At 45.0% G+C, this 16,592-nt stretch overlaps 1 protein-coding gene across 3 annotated transcripts in view; it reads left to right on the top strand.

Annotated features, from left to right (window-relative positions):
* FLT3 (fms related receptor tyrosine kinase 3) overlaps positions 1–6,679 on the top strand; it is a 96,553-nt gene extending 89,874 nt beyond the window's left edge. For all 3 annotated transcript variants that reach the window (XM_077974138.1, XM_077974139.1, XM_077974137.1), the window contains one exon: positions 6,120–6,679. In XM_077974138.1, the coding sequence (XP_077830264.1) occupies positions 6,120–6,242 (123 nt within the window). In that variant the 3' untranslated portion in view covers positions 6,243–6,679. The remainder of the gene's footprint in view (positions 1–6,119) is intronic.
* The last annotated feature ends 9,913 nt before the right edge of the window (positions 6,680–16,592 follow it).

Here is a 16,592-nt window from a genome sequence, read left to right as displayed (position 1 = left end):
TTATTTTATTTTTTGAGACAGAGTTTCACTCTTTGTCACCCAGGCTGGAGTGCAGTGGCGTGATCTCAGCTCACTGCAACCTCTACCTCCTGGGTTCAAGTGATTCTCGGGCTTCAGCCTCCCAAGTAGCTGGGACTACAGGCATGTGCCACCACGCCCAGCTGATTTTTGTGTTTTTAGCAGAGATGGGGTTTCACCATATTGTCCAGGCTAGTCTCAAACTCCTGACCTCATGATCTGCTCACCTCAGTCTTCCAAAGTGCTGAGATTACAGGTGTGAGCCACCCCACCCGGCCCTATTTTCTTTTCTTTTTAATTTAGTTTTTTTAGATAGAGTCTCACTCCGTCACCCAGGCTGGAGTGCAGTGGCGTGATCTTAGCTCACTGCAACCTCCACCTCCCGGGTTCAAGCAATTCTCGTGCCTCAGCCTCCTGAGTAGCTGGGATTACAGGCACCTACCACCACGCCTGGCTACTGTATCTGTAGTAGAGACGGGTTTTTACCATGTTGGCCAGGCTGGTCTCAAACTCCTGAACTCAAGCGATTTGCCGGCCTCGGCCTCCCAATGTGCTGGGATTACAGGTGTGAGCCACCGTGTCCGGCCAGCGTCTTTGTTTCTGCATCAAGGACTAGGGAAGGAAAAGGGCCCTCAGAGAACCAGGAAAAAGAATGGGAAATACATGGACAAAACATAGGTTAAGGCTTTTATGTCTAACCTCAGCACCAACGGGGTTAGATCAGGGAGATCACTGATAACATGATTACATGCCTAGGCATTTAGACAGTGGTGAACCGATGAAGATTTTTAGGATGGACGAACATGTCTCAATCTTTAAGAACCAGATAAAATATTCTGTGCTCTGCAAAGCCTCCCCCAATTTCCCTAGTCAGATCTCAGGCTCCTTCTTCTGAATTCCCATGACACGTTCAGCTATAACTCCATGTGAGACTCAAATCCTAGTGTAGGATGACTTTATTTTATGGGTCTCTCTCTCTCATCACTAGACTTCATTAGTGAGGGTAAGTACTATTTCCTGTTCATCTTTACACCCCATGGGGTAGCGCTTGCCCTGTGAGATTAAATAAATGAGTGAAGTCAGCATGAAAGCAAGTTGGAGACCACATCTGTTTGGTTCATCATTATAGACCTTGCTGCTAGCATGATGCTTAGCATGTAGAAGGCGCTCAGCAAACGTTTCTGGAATGAGAAAGAAAAAGAGAGCGTGAAAGGAAGTTTGGAGAAGCGAGACAGAAGATGAGATGTCAGGACTTCAGTTGAGAGGGGCGGCAGCAGCCGGGACGGGCACGCTGAGGGAGCGCACTAGGCAGGGGCCGTGGGCTGATGAAAGGGGGCGCATGCTTGTCCCCTGTTTCAGAAAAGGGGTCTGAACTAACATCACCTCCCCTCTCCTACTTGGCCCCATAAATTATAGGAAATATGGGGGGTTTTTTGTTTGTTTTTTGTTTTTTTTTTAAAGAGAAGGGAGGCCAAGCGTGGTGGCTGACACTTATAATCCCAGCACTTTGGGAGGCTGAGGCACAAGCATAGATTGAGCTCAGGAGTTCAAGGCCAGTCTGGGCAACATGGTAAAACCCTGTCTCTACAAAAGAATTTAAAAATTAGCCAGGCGTGGTGGTGCCTGCCTGTGGTCCCAGCTGCTAGGGAGGCTGAGGTGGGAGGATCGCTTGAGTCAGAGGGGGGTGGTCACGGCTGCAGTGAGCCATGATCATGCCACTGTTCTCTAACCTGGGTGACAGAGCAAGACTCTGTCTCAACAAAACTAAACTAAACTTAAATAAAGTTGAGGCCATAATTGGCTTTGAAAGTAAGAAAGAGATCTTTTTGTGGACCAGAAACTGTGGAAAATCCCTGAGACAATGAAATCAGTTAAAATTGCCCTGCAGAGGGAAAACCCACAACAGAGGATGCCTGGAAAAACAAGTTGAAGGCTAACATAAAGGCAGGAGGTCCTGGGACCCTCCAAAAGTTCTGAAGCGGGAGCAGCCACATGGTGAAATCAACATAAGATTAAATGTGGGTGCTAAAAATGTAAGAATGATATTGGTGAGATAGAAATGTAACATATAACTTCCGGTTCAGTACAGGGGAAAAAATGACTTTAGAAAACATAATCAGTCCAACAAAATGGGGAAGAAAGAAATAAAGAGAATTCATGGAAATAGAATTAGCTGGATGTGGTGGTGCACACTTGTAGTTCTATCTACTCAGGAGGCTGAGCTGGGAGGATCCCCTGATCCGAGGAAGTCGAGGCTGCAGTGAGTGGAGGCTGCTGCACTCCAGTTGTAGGCAAAGGAGAGAGACCCCATATCTAAAGAATAACATAAATAAATAAAAATTGAAAATACAAAAATAAAACACAAAATGGCAACAATCAGTAAGCCTATTTAGGAAAGAGAATCTCAGAATAAATAAAATTGTTATCATACATTTTTAGTGAATGCCACATTCACTAATCTCGATGCAATGTAATAAAAAGTCACCCAACCAAAAAAGCCCCCAAATTTATATACCAAAATTAAAAATCAGCTGGATGTGGTAGTTCACGCCTGTAATCCTAGCACTTTGGGAGGCCAAGGCAGGTGGATCACCTGAGGTCAGGAGTTCAAGACCAGCCTGGCCAACCTGGTGACACCTCGTCTCTACTAAGAAGACAAAAATTAGTTGGGCATGGTGGCAGGCAGCTATAATCCCAGCTACTTGGGAGGCTGAGGCATGAGAATTGTTTAAAACCAGGTGATAGAGGTTGCAGTGAGCCTAGACTGCACCATTGTACTCCAGCCTGGGTGACAAGTATGAAACTCTGTCTCAAAAAATAAATAAAATAAAAATCATGCTTCTTAAGGAAGCTTTGCTTAAGAAGAAGAAGGGGAAATAGCGAAAAGGAGTAAAAATGGATATTGCCTATTAAAACCTGTAAGAGTTACCCAAATTCGTAATTCTAAATTCATTTATTAGAAAACAAAGAAAAATGAAAATCAATAGCTAACGTTTTTTTCCGTTTTTTTTTTTTTTTTTTTTTTTTTTTGGAGACCGGTTCTTGCTCTGTCACCCTGGCTGGAATGCAGTGACATGATTATATAACTCACTGCAGCCTCAAACTCCTGGAATCAAGCGATCCTCCTACCTCAGCTTCCTGAGTAGCTTTTTAAAAATTCTCTCTTGCAGAGATGGGGATCTTGCTATGCTGTGCAGGCTAGTCTCAAACTGCTGGCCTCAAGCAATCCTCCTGCCTCAACCTCCCAAAGTGCTGGGACTACTGGTGTGAGCCACCACACCTAGTCTGATTAGCCTTTCAATTTAAGAAGCTAGGGAAAAAAACAAACAACAACAAAGAAGAAGGTGGAGAGAGAGAGGAGGAGGAGAATGAACAAAGCAGAAAGAAGGAATTAATAGAGACATAGCCAGATTTAATGAAACAGAGGAAATAGCAACAACAAAATAATAGCGATGGTCAGGACAACCACAAGTTGTTTCTTTGAACTAATAATGTAATTGCTAACATTTTTTGAGTATTTAATCATACAGTTTACTAATGTATTAGCCATAAAATTAATAACTCTTAATCCTCACATGAATCCCCTGAAGTAGGTTCTATTATTACCCCTTTAGCAGACTAGTAAATTGAGGCCCAGAGAGGTTAAGTAATTTGCCTAAGGTAACATGGTAAATGTCAGACTTAGGATTTGAATACAGTAGTCTGAGTGTAGTCTATGCTGTATATTAATGTTGCATATCAACAAAGTATACAAACATACTACTAAAGCTGCTATCTTTGAGGTGAACAATTAAGAAAAAAAGAAGCCGGGTATGGTGGCTCACGCCTGTAATCCCAGCACATTGGGAGGCCAAGGCAGATCGCTTGGACTCAGAGGTTTGAGACCAGACTGGGCAACATAATGGGACCCCATCTCTACCAAAAATTTTTAAATTAACCAGGTGTAGTGGCGCACACCATAGTTTTCTAGAAAGAAAAGTGAAGTGTAGGAGGCAGTCTGGACAGTTCACACTAAAACTGTCAAAAAACAAAGATAAAGAAGTAGACAGTAACAAGGGCTGTGGGAAGGGAGCAAATCTATAAAATTTAAATAGAATGCATGATTCTTAAATCATAAAGTTCTTATAAACAAATAATAATAAAAATATATCACCTTTTAAAAAATTCTTTCTTTTAGACACAGGGTCTTGCTATGTTGGCCAGGTTGGTCTTGAACTCTTGGCCTCAAGCAATCCTCCCGCCCTGGCCTCCCAAAGTGCTAGGATTGCAGAGGTGAGCCACTGTGCCCAGCCTGTATAGCCTTTTATGTATATAAAAGGCAAAGGAAATAGGCAGGCTATTCAAAATTAAAATCAAATGAACATAAAGTATAGGAAAAAGGTCCAACTTTGCAGATAGTGAAACATATATAGTTAAGGAGATAGAACGTCTCGCTCAGCAAAAGAGAAGAGATGCGAGAGGCTGACATACCCATTGATCAGAAGGCTCTGGAAAATGTAGAGGCACTGTTGATAGGAGTAGAAATAAATACAACCTTTCTGCAGGGCAGCCTGGCCTTGTGTATCACAGTTCAAGTGTGCATCTTTTTTGATCCAGCAATTCCACGTCTGCTTATCCCAACATCAGATTACATCGAGTGTGCACTTTTCAGTTTGTTTTGTATAACCAGTGGGTCAAAAGGTTAATTATGACACATCAGTACTATGGAACTCTAGGCTGCCATGAAAAAAAATATGTGGCCATCCTTAGCGAATAATGTAAATATGGGACACAGGCAACATATGAGCAGTATAATAACAATATATTGATAATTCAAAAATAAGGTTCTAAAAGAGAATATACAACCTGAGCCCACAGACACAAAATTGTATGTGCATAGCAAGCTGTCTATAATGGTGCGTACTTGTCATGACTTGTAGCCTTTTTTCTTTTTCTTTTTCTTTTTTTTTTTGAGATGGAGTCTTGCTCTGTCACCCAGGCTGGAGTGCAGTGGCACAATCTAGGCTCACTGCAGCCTCCGCCTCCCAGGTTCAAGCAATTCTCCTGCCTTAGCCTCCCAAGTAGCTGGGACTGCAGGCGTGTGCCGCTACACCTGGTTAGTTTTGTATTTTTAGTAGAAACAGGGTTTCTCTGTGTTGGCCAGGCTGGTCCCGAACTCCCAACCTCAGGTGATCCGCCCACCTCAGAATACCAAAGTGTTGGGATTACAGGCGTGAGCCACTGTGCCCAGCCTTCTATACCCCTTTCTTTTTTTCTCAAATTATCTATGTGAATGCATGTTAACTTCATATTTGGGAAAGGAAAGTAAATCTCTTCATTTCAGAAAAAAAAGTTAAAAGTCATGAAACTCCCAAGGGAAAACTCAAGAATCAGTCCCTTGTATTATTAACTCCATAATGAACAGATTTCTTTTTGTGGCCTTTCTCTTTTAGGATTTTTCTGCATGGCTTTAGGATTTCTAGAGTGACATTTTATATCTAAGAGTAGACTCAATAATGAAATAAAGTATTTGACTATGACTTGATTTCTCCATTAATAAAGGACCAAAATTGCTTTTTTAGTTCTATAGAATACCTTCTGAGACCTATGCATAATAAAAGTACCTGTCTACACGTTTCCTGAGAACATGTACATCTATTATACATCAGTTTAAACATTTTGAAAGTGATGTCTAGGCCGGGTGTAGTGGCTCACACCTGTAATCGCAGCACTTTGGGAGGGCGGCGTGGTGGGGGATCACTTGAGCCCAGGAGTTTGAGACCAGCCTGGGCAACATAGTGAGACCTCGTCTTTACAAAAAAATTAAAAAATTAGCGGGATATGGTGGAGCCTGCCTGTGGTCCCAGCTACTCAGGAGGTTCAGGTGGGAGGATTGCTTAAACCCAGAACATCAAGGCCACGGTGAGCTATGGTTGTGCCACTGCACTCCAGTCTGGGCAAGAGAGCGAGACTCTGTCTTAAAGAATAAACAAACAAACAAACAAAAAAGTAATTGTCTATATAGAACAATTGTTTTTATTTAAAGAATTTGTAATATGGGCACATAACATGTACATCTACATCAGATGGTAATCAGTGTTCTGTCTCTTTCCCACATTCAGATGTATCAGAATGTGGATGGCCGTGTTTCGGAACGTCCTCACATCTACCAAAACAGGCGACCTTTCAGCAGAGAGATGGATTCAGGGCCACTCTCTCCAAAGGCTCAGGTCGAAGATTCATAGAGGAACAATTTAGTTTTGAGGACTTCATCCCTCCACCTATCCCTAACAGGCTGTAGATTACCAAAACAAGATTAATTTCATCACTAAAAGAAAATCTATTATCAACTGCTGCTTCGCCGGACTTTTCTCTAGAAGCTGTCTGCATTTACTCTTGTTTTCAAAGGGACTTTTGTAAAATCAAATCATCCTGTCACAAGGCAGAAGGAGCTGATAACGAACTTTATTGGAACATCAACCTGCATCCAAGGCCTTCTCAGGCTGGCTTGAGTGAATTGTGTACCTGAAGTACAGTATATTCTTGTAAATATACATAAAACAAAAGCATTTTGCTAAGGAGAAGCTAATATGATTTTTTAAATCTGTGTTTTAAAATAATATGTAACTTTTTCAGCTATTTAGTGATATATTTTATGGATGGGAATAAAATTTCTACTACAGAATTGCCCGTTATTGAATTATTTACATGGTATAATTAGGGCAGGTCTTAAGTGGGGTTCATGAACCCCCTGAAATTGTGCACCCATAGCTACCTACACATTCCTTCCAGAGCACACGTGCTTTTACCCCAAGATATGAAGGATGTGTAGGCGGCTATGGTGGTCACAGCCTAAGATTTCTGCAGCAACCAGAGTTGTATAGGGGGAAGTTTATAAGGAATGGGCGTTCTAGCATAAAGAGTCACACATCACCTGCACACCTTGGCGGCCTTCCCAGACTCAGGGCCAGTCCGAAGTAACATGGAGGATTAGTATTTTCAATAAAGTTACTCTTGTCCCCACAGTTCCCTTTGTTTTATTTTTATTTATTTGTTTGTTTGTTTGATGTTTTAGTGACAGGGTCTCACCCTGTCCCCCAGGCTGGAGTGGAGTGATGAGATCACAGCTCACTGCAGCCTGAAACTCCTGGCCTCAGCCTCCCTGCAGCCTCACTGCAGCCTGAAACTCCCACCTCAGCCTCCTGAGTGGCTGGGACTACAAGCACATGCCACCACACCCAGCTAATTTTAAAAGTTTTTTGTAGAGATAGTGTCTTGCTATGTTGCGCAGGCTGGTCACAAATTCTTGGCCTCAAACAGTCCTCTTGCCTCAGCCTCCTAAAGTGCTGGGATTACAGGTGTGAGCCACGGTGACCAGACCCCTTTGTCCTTTGAAGCTTAGCACCCTCCATCCCGTAGGTTTATGAACTTGGCTTGTGCCCGCCCCACCCCGCCCACCTCCGCTTACACGACAGGTGCCACCAAATTCTGCCTCTTCTTTCTCCTCGACCTCCTGTTGCGTGTAGTGGTGAGGACAAGGGCTCTGGAACCTGTCAGCCCAGGTTGGAATTCTCTTTTCACCTGGTCTTAGCTGTGTCACCAGGGGCAAGTAACTCAACTTCTCTAGCCTCAGTTTCCTTTTCTGGAAAATGGGACCACTAATGACATCTCTTTTATAGAGTTGCTGGAAGAATTAGATGAATTAAATATGTAACACATGTAGCTTAGAAATATAGAAATACAGATCATAAACATATACATCATGTAGCTCAATGTCTGGCACCTAAGTGTGACCTAATAGCATCATCTGTGCTTTCCTTTATGGTTTTAATCCTTTACCTAGTACTAGGTCACCATAAACTTCCTTAGATTACCAGTCCTTTTAATGGCAGCAGTGGCCTATCTGGAATGGCCACTGCAAAGATGCTGGCTGCGGTGTGGGAGCCACAGGGGCTGTGCCCTCCATGGGGCTGGCGGGAGCCCCGCCCTCTTTTGAGATGGCAGAGCGGGAGCCCCACCCTCCTGGGAGCAGCTGCCACCAGACTAGTGGTGGCTGCAGACTCAGGCATCCCTGCGCTCCCGGCTGGGGAAGCCCTTCCTGCCCCCACTGCTCACAAGTGTCTGCCCTTGCTGCCTGGCCTCTTCCCACTCCTGGTGGCACTCAGATTTTGCAGCAAAGTTGAGGCTGAGCCCCATGCGCTGTCGCCACCCTGCCAGGTGTGTGTGCACTTAGGGTGGCGCTGACATGCCAGCTCCCTGCTGTCTTGGCCCCCTCTGGACTTTGGACACCGACCAGCACAGGAGGGAGGCCAAGCCAGGGCTGAGGGTGGCTGGGCATGGGCCTGCAGGTGCCCCTCAGTAGGAACAGCCTGGGCACCGTGGATGATATAATTGATGGTAGCAGGAGGCAGATAGGCTCCTGGGCAGAAGGGGTCAGGTCCCCAGTGAAGCCCCACCTTCAAGCCAGGGACTGCCTGACACATGGGGGCCAAGCTGTCAGTCCCAGGTGGAGTCCCCAGCAGGGAGTGAGAAATTCTGGTGCTTTTTCCGCTGGCCCATGCAACAACAGTCAGCATGTACTTTCTCCTTTCTGAAGCCCATTAACCTCTCCACTTTCTGCACCCTCCTCCCTGTCCCCTACAACTCAGCCAGACTTGCAGAGACCTCAGGACAACTTGCCTGTGGAAAGGAGCTACCCACTTCGGGTCTCCTGAGAGCTGTTCTGTTGCTCAGTGAAGCTCCTCTCTGCCTTGCTCATCCTCCACGTGTCTGAGTGCCTCATTCTTCCTGGACAGTGGACAAGAACTTCGGATCCACTGAAAGGTGAGACTGAAAGAACTGTACCAACCTGGTGACAAGGGGAGAAGACATGTGGCCCTCCAGGGGACCCAGACCTAGGGGCTCCCCAAGCCAGGGCTGTGACAGCCTCTTTGGGGCTCTGTGGTTCCTGGCGTCTCCAAGCTGCCAGGCCACCGTGTTCCCCTCATCCAGACACGGGTGCCTGCAGCAGAAGCAGCATGTGGTATATCTAGCCCAGCTGTAGCCTCACCCTGAGCTGGCCCCTGTGCCAGTGCCTGGAGCTGCACACCCTGCTGCAGCAGTGAGCGTGCCTGGCTGCACACAGAGGTCAGACCCTCGGTCACTAACCCACGCAATCCTCCTGGCTCTGCGCCTGGTTTGCCTTTGGCAGGTGTGGGATCTGGGCCCACAGTGCAAGCTGAGCCAGCCTGCTGGGCTGCGTGGGCGGAATAAGCCCAGAGGCTGCGAGCAATACTCAGGCAGAAGGCATCGCCAGCCACAAAGGTTTCCAGCTGGCAAAGCAACACCCCAAGGATCCCGTGACTCCTTCCTCACCTAACTCTTCCTCCAGTCTCTCCACCTTTCAGTGTTTTCTCTAAGCCACTGCCAGGCTCATCTTCCTAAAGTACTGATTTGCATATGTTGCTGCCTGCAGGGCTCCCTGGGGTCTAGCAGCTAGTTCCCAGGGTCTAGTAGCAAAAGTCACACTCTCTTCCTAGCACTCTATGCACCCGCAGCCTGGCCTCAGCATTTTCAGCACTGGCTGCCTAGCCTGTCCCTCTAGCGAGTCTGTATATATATCCCTCTAGCGAGTCTTGAACATTCCCCCCTCCAGTTTTCCTTGTTTTCACCCTCCATCTCCTTGGAATGTCAACTTCTACTCTTCCTAGTTATGTCCTTGCTTACTGACCAGACTTCAGCTCTTTCTTCTCCTTAAGGTCTTTGCCAGTTTCCATGCCCATGAGTGATGGCTTCCTGCAGTGAAATGTAAGGGCTTCTGGTCTGTATCTTAAGGTAGAGCCTGCCTACTTTATGCTGTTATTTATCTTCTTAAGTAAATGTCCCGTCTTCTCAACGTGATTTTAAGAAGTTTGAAAGCAGATATGATTTATGCCAAGTTGTATGCTTAACTCTGACTTGGGTATACAGTCAAGATACAATAAGTATACATAGTCAATCACTTTTTTACCTACTCAAGTAAAAATATAAAATATACTTGATATTAAAAATCAAATCATTTTGACCCAGCACAGTGGCTCACGCCTGTAATCCCAGCACTTTGGGAGGCCAAGGCAGGTGGATCATGAGGTCAGGAGTTCAAGACCAGCCTGGCCAAGATGGTGAAACCCCCCTCTCTACTAAAAAATACAAAAATTAGCGGGACGTGGTGGTGGGCACCTGTAATCCCAGCTACTTGGGAGCCTGAGGCAGAGAATTGTTTGAACCCGGGAAACAGAGGTTGCAGTGAGCCAAGATCATGCCACTGCACTCCAGCCTGAGCGATAAAGGGAAACTCTGTCTCAAAAGAAAAAAAAAAATCAAACTTTTAAATTTTTACCTATAATAATAAGTGGAACCTTTTATTTGCACAACCCAAATCCCAAAATACTTCTTCGGGAAAACTACTGATAAAAGTTTGAGGTATGGGATGGATGCTGTGGTTCATGCCCGTAATCTCAGCACTTTGGGAGGCTGAGATGAGAAACTTGAGGCCAAGAATTCAAGACCAGCCTGGGCAATGTGGTGAGAGACCCCATCTCTACAAAAATAATAAAAAAATTAAAAACTAGCTAGACGTGGTGGTGTGTATCCGTAGTCTCAGCTACAAGGGAGGCTCTGGTGGGAGGATGGCTGAAAGGAGTTCAAGGCTGTGGTGAGCCATGATCACACCATTGCACTCCAGCCTGGGCTACAGAGTGAGACCCTGTCTCTGAAAAAATAAAAACGTTTGAGGTACATTTCCCCCATCTTCTTGTCAAATATATTTACACGACCGGGCACGGTGGCTCACGCCTCTAATCCCAGCACTTTGGGAGGCCGAGGTGGACGGATTACCTGAGGTCGGGAGTTGGAGACCTGCCTGACTAACATGGAGAAACCCCATCTCTACTAAAAATACAAAATTAGCCGGGCATGGTGGTGCATGCCTGTAAATTCCAGCTACTCGGGAGGCTGAGGCAGGAGAATCGCTTGAAACCGGGAGGTAGAGATTGTGGTGAGCTGAGATGGAGCCATTGCACTCCAGCCTGGGCAACAAGAGCAAAACTCCATCTCAAACAAACAAATGAACAAACAACAACAACAGCTATATAGGTAGATAGATAGATAGATAGATAGATAGATAGATAGATACACTGCACACACGTAGTTACATACACACACACAAATCTTTGTTTTTTGTGTAGATGAAATACACTGGCTATATTGTCAGACATGCCTTTTGTTCTTTACAATGTGTCAATATTTGCCCAATATGCATATCCGTGAAGCCCTTGTTATGTGCTAGGCGTTGTGCAGGGACCTACATGTGTGTTATCTCATTTAATCTTCATAAGTACCTTATGAAGAAGGTTCTAAACTTATACCAATTTTTTCCGAGGAAATTGAAACTTGAGCTAATAACTTGCCATCTCCAATCTCCTGTTAACACTTACCTTGAGATGACTGTTGGGTTCTATTATGTGATTTTCTGTATTTCTTTATTTTTATTTCTTAGCTTTTTGTGATTCTCATTTTGTCTCTCTTTCTCATACCTGTCTTTATTTTTTATTGTGATTTAAAAAAACATAAAATGTACCACTCTAACAATTTTTAAGTGTAAATGGAATCATGTTAAGTCACACTGTTGTGAAACAGATCTCCAGAGCTCTTTCCGTCTTGCCAATCTGAAATTCTCGACCCTTTAAATACTAACTTCTCATTCCCCCGTCCCCTGGTCCCTGGCAACCGCCACTCGACTCTCTGTTTCTGAGTTTGACTGCTTTAGGGACCTCCTATAAATAGAATCATATAATACTTGTTCTTTCATGTCTGGCTTATTGCACTTAGCATAATGTCCTCAAGGTTCATCCATGTTACACGAGTGTCAGAATTTCCTTCCTTTCTGAGGCTGAATATGATTCCATTGTATGTATTTCCCACATTTGATTTATCCATCCATCCTTCCATCAGCATTTGGGCTGTTTCCCCCTCCGGGTTATTATGAATATGCCTCTATGAACATGGTGTGCAAATATCTCTTCAAGATCTTGCTTTAAGATGGGTGCAGAGACTCACGACTGTAATCCCTGCACTTTGGGAGACTGAAGTGAGTGGATCACCTGAGATCAGGAGTTCAAGACCAGCCTGGCTAACATGGTCAAACCCCATCTCTACTGAAAATACAAAAAACTAACCAGGCCTGGTGCCGGACACTTGTAGTCCCACCTACTTGGGAAGCTGAGGCACAAGAATCGCTTGAACCCATGAGGTAGAAGTTGCAGTGAGCCGAGATGGCGCCACTGCTCCCCAGCCTTGGAGACAGGGTGAGACTCCATCTCAAAAAAGAAAAGAACCGGGCATGGTGGCTCACACCTGTAATCCCAGCACTTTGGGAGGCCGAGACGGGCGGATCACGAGGTCAGGAGATCGAGACCATCCAGGCTAACACGGTGAAACCCCGCCTCCACTAAAAATACAAAAAATTAGCCGGGTGTGGTGGTAGGCTCCTGTAGTCCCAGCTACTCAGGAGGCTGAGGCAGGAGAATAGCATGAACCTGTGAGGTGGAGCTTGTAGTGAGCTGAGATCGTGCCACTGCACTCCAGCCTGGGTGACAGAGCAAGACTCCGTCTCAAAAAAAAAAAAAGAAAAGAAAAAATACCCTGCTTTCAATTCTTTTGGGTAAATCTTCAGACATGAGATTGCTGGATCATAAGGTAGTTCTATTTTAATTTTTTGTTGTATTTGTTATTATTATTAATTTTGACTATTGGTAGAGACAAGGTCTCACCATGTTGCCTAGGCTGATCTCAAACTCCCGGCCTCAAGCAATCCTCCCACCTCAGCCTCCTCAAGTGCTGGGATTACAGGCATGAGCTACCGCACCAGATCCATATTTATTATTTTTGAAGACCCTTATTTCAGTGCTTACGTGTTTTGTCAGCCATCCAGTATCAATTCCCATTTCACAGCAGCAGCGCTGTAATTTGGGATATTACTTCTCCCTAGTGCAACGCAGTTTGTTGGGACTTTACACAGGTAGCTTTGCCTTCTAGCCAAGGAGGGTCCTTGACCCACCCAAGGCTAATCAACTTCCTTTCTTGTTCTGGAACTTTATACCTTGCCTAGATTCAGGCAACGACAAAAAAGAGTTGGAGCTTATTCATACAGTTCCAGTCTTGAAGAGTGGCAAGCAGTTCCCGCTTTCTAGATCCTGGGAGCTGTTATGGTCTCTCTTCTTTTCCCAAGCCTCGTCTCCAGGCTTCCTCTGAGCCACCCAGTGTCATTTTAGTAAATCCTCTTCTGATGTCATGAGCCCAGGTCTGCCTCTGTTGCTTACAATTTGAGAATCTTGGGTTGGGTCCACTTGTGCTGACTCACAGATTCCTTGACAGAATTGAAGTTTCATCTGCTTTACCTTTTTGTTTGTTTGTTTGTTTGTTTAAAGACAGAGTCTCACTCTGCCTCCCAGGCTGGAGTGCAGTGGGGCAATCTCGGCTCACTGCAACCTTGACCTTCTGGGCCCAAGTGATCCTCCCACCCCAGCCTCCTGAGTAGTTGGGACTGCAGGTGGGCACCACCAAGCCCAGTGAATTTTTTCATTTTTAGTGAAGATGGGGTCTCAGTATGTTATCCAGGCCAGTCCCAAACTCCTGGGCTCAAGTGATCCTCCTGCCTCAGCCTCCCAAAGTGCTGGAATCACAGGCGTGAGTCACCGTGCCCGGCCTGGTTTACCTTCTCTAGAATGTCCTCTCTGGTTTGGTCTGCTAATGGTCTTTCTAGCTTTAGTGCTACACTAATTTATTTTCATTTCTATATTCTTCTATTATCTGGACAGGATCTGAGGAGGGAGTAGAGTCACAAGCATTTGGTAAGTCTGCTTGAACTGCTTGTTACAAAATGCTTGCTGGTGATGATAGGGAGGAAAATAAATGTGAGCTAACACTTGTAGAAATGCCTTCCTTTCCCTTCTGCCAAACTGATTTCGCTCAGGACACATGCACTCCCTTTTAGACAGAGTCTGGCTCTGTCGCCCAGGCTGGAGTGCAGCGGTATGATCTCGGCTCACTGCAGCCTCCACCTCCCGGGTTCAGGCGATTCTCATGCTTCAGCCTCCTGAGTAGCTTGGATTACAGGTGTGTGCCACCATATCAGGCTAATTTTTATATTTTTAGTGGAGATGGGGGTTTCGCTACGTTGGCCAGGCTGGTCTCGAACTCTTGACCTCAAGTGATCTACCCTCCTTGGCCTCCCAAAGTGCTTGGATTACAGGTGTGAGCCACCATGCCCAGCCACGTGCACATTTTTAGTATGACTTCTCTGATTACCAAAAAAATACGTTTATACCTGACATCACCAATGGAGCACACTCATTGCAGTGTGCAGTATGAAAGTCACCAAAGGATTTGATTTCTTTGAAAGTGAATATTCTCTTGTCTGTGAGCTTTATAAAAATGGTATTATGTGAACTTCCAGATCCTGCATTCCTTTTTTTTTGAGACAGAGTCTCACTCTGTTGCCCAGGCTAGAGTGCAGTGGCGCAGTCTCAGCTCACTGCAAACTCCGCCCTCAAGTTCAAGTGATTCTCCTGCCTCAGCCTCCCAAGTAGCTGGGATTACAGGCACCTGCCACCGTGCCAGGCTAATTTTTGTATTATTACTTGTCACTTTAAAATAAAACTTTAAAAACCCAACCCAGTAGAGATGGGGTTTCACCACATGTTGGTCAGGCTGGTCTCAAACTCCTTTCCTTGTGATCGGCCCACCTTGGCCTCCCAAAGTGCTAGGATTACAGATGTGAGAGATCCTGCATTCTTAAAAGTAGATCAACATTATGCTTTTAGGATTCATGTATGGTATTAACACAGAGCTGAAGTTTTTTTTTGTTTTGCTGATGTACTATATGAGAGTACAATTACACTATTCTCACACTAATAACATGTGAGTAGTGTTTTGTGTTGACAGTTTGGCTGGAGGTGTGATTTTATTTATTTTATTATTTATTTATTTTTGAGACAGGGTCTCCGTCTGTTGCACAGGCTGGAGTGCAGTGGTGCAATCGTAGCTCATTGCAGCCTCAAACTCTGGGGCTCAAGCCATCCTCCCACCTCAGCCTCCTGAGTAGCTGGGACTATAGGCATGTGCCACCACACCTGGCTAAATTTTTGAGGTCTTGTCGTGTTGCCTAGGCTGGTCTTGAACTCCAGGGCTCAAGCGATCCACCTGCCTCGGTTTCCAAAAGTGCTGGGTTTACAGGTGTGAGCCACCGTGCCTGGCTGTTGCTGTGCTTCGGAACGTTTCTTTCGTATGTGTCAAATCTGATATTTAAAAGGTAACATTCTCTGTGGAATGATGGCACTTCACAACCTCTTAAGGAGAAATTAAAATAAACTCTTTATTAGACCCAATTCTTACCACAGATTCTATTTCAGTGTGGGTCAAGTTTTGTCCCTGACATAACTACCTATTTTTAACACCGAGGAGGAATACAACTTGCTATTCCTACACAGGCTGTTGCTGTGCGAGGACAGCCCTTTCCACCAGGACTTTGCAGTAATCTTGCCAGCAGCTGGCGCCCTCGCGCTACTTTAAAACACTGACCTCAGGCCCCAGGCCTGACTTCACAGCTACATCCTGCCTGCCCCTGGAAAGGCAGATTTTAAGTAGCAGAATGAAAGAAAAAGCCAATCAGTTGATTTGAAGGAAAACAACCCTCTATGCAGATAGCTTCAATTCATTTCTTCAGTATATTCAGTTGCTTTTTTAAAGTTTTATTTTAAATTGACAAATAATAATTATATATACTTAGGGGGTGCAATGCGATGTTTCAATACACGTAAACACTGTGGAATGAAGAAGTCAGGGTAATTAGCACATCCATCGCCTTAAATATTTATTTATTTATTATTATTATTTGAGATGGAGTCTTGTTCTTTCGCCCAGGATGGAGTGCAGTGGCGCGATCTCTGTTCACTACAACCTCCACCTCCCAGGTTCAAGCAGTTCTCATGGCCTCAGTCTCCTGAGTAGCTGGGATTACAGTGCGTGCCATCACACCCAGCTAATTTTTGTACTTTTAGTAGAGACGAGGTTTCACCATGTTGGCCAGGCTGGTCTCGAACTCCTGACCTCAGGTGATCCACTTGCCTCAGCCTCCCAAAGTGCTAGGATTACAGGTGTGAGCCAACACGCCCAGCCTCAAATATTTATTATTTATTTGTGGTGAGAACATTTAAAACCCTCTGTTTTCACCATTTTGGAATATACAATATGTTATTATTAACTATAGTTAATAGTTGTACAACAGAACACCAGAGCTTATCCCTACTGTCTAATGGAAACTTTGTACCCATTGACAAACTTCTCCCCTCACCTCTCCTACTACTACTCAGGAGACTGAGACAGGCGAATCGCTTGAACCCAGGGGGTGGAGATTGTAGTGAGCTGAGATTGCGCCACTGTGCTCCAGCCTGGGTGACAGAGCTAGACACCGTCAAAAAAAAAAGAAAAAAAAAAGCCTAACAACATGAAAAGCAGATCTGGCTTAGAGTGAAATATGGCCCCTGCTGCCTTTGAGAATGGTTTGGTTGGAAACGTTG

Source organism: Macaca mulatta, chromosome 17, assembly GCF_049350105.2.
Source record: "Macaca mulatta isolate MMU2019108-1 chromosome 17, T2T-MMU8v2.0, whole genome shotgun sequence".
In the NCBI taxonomy this organism is placed as follows: domain Eukaryota; kingdom Metazoa; phylum Chordata; class Mammalia; order Primates; family Cercopithecidae; genus Macaca; species Macaca mulatta.
This window is presented reverse-complemented; position numbering and strand designations above follow the sequence as displayed.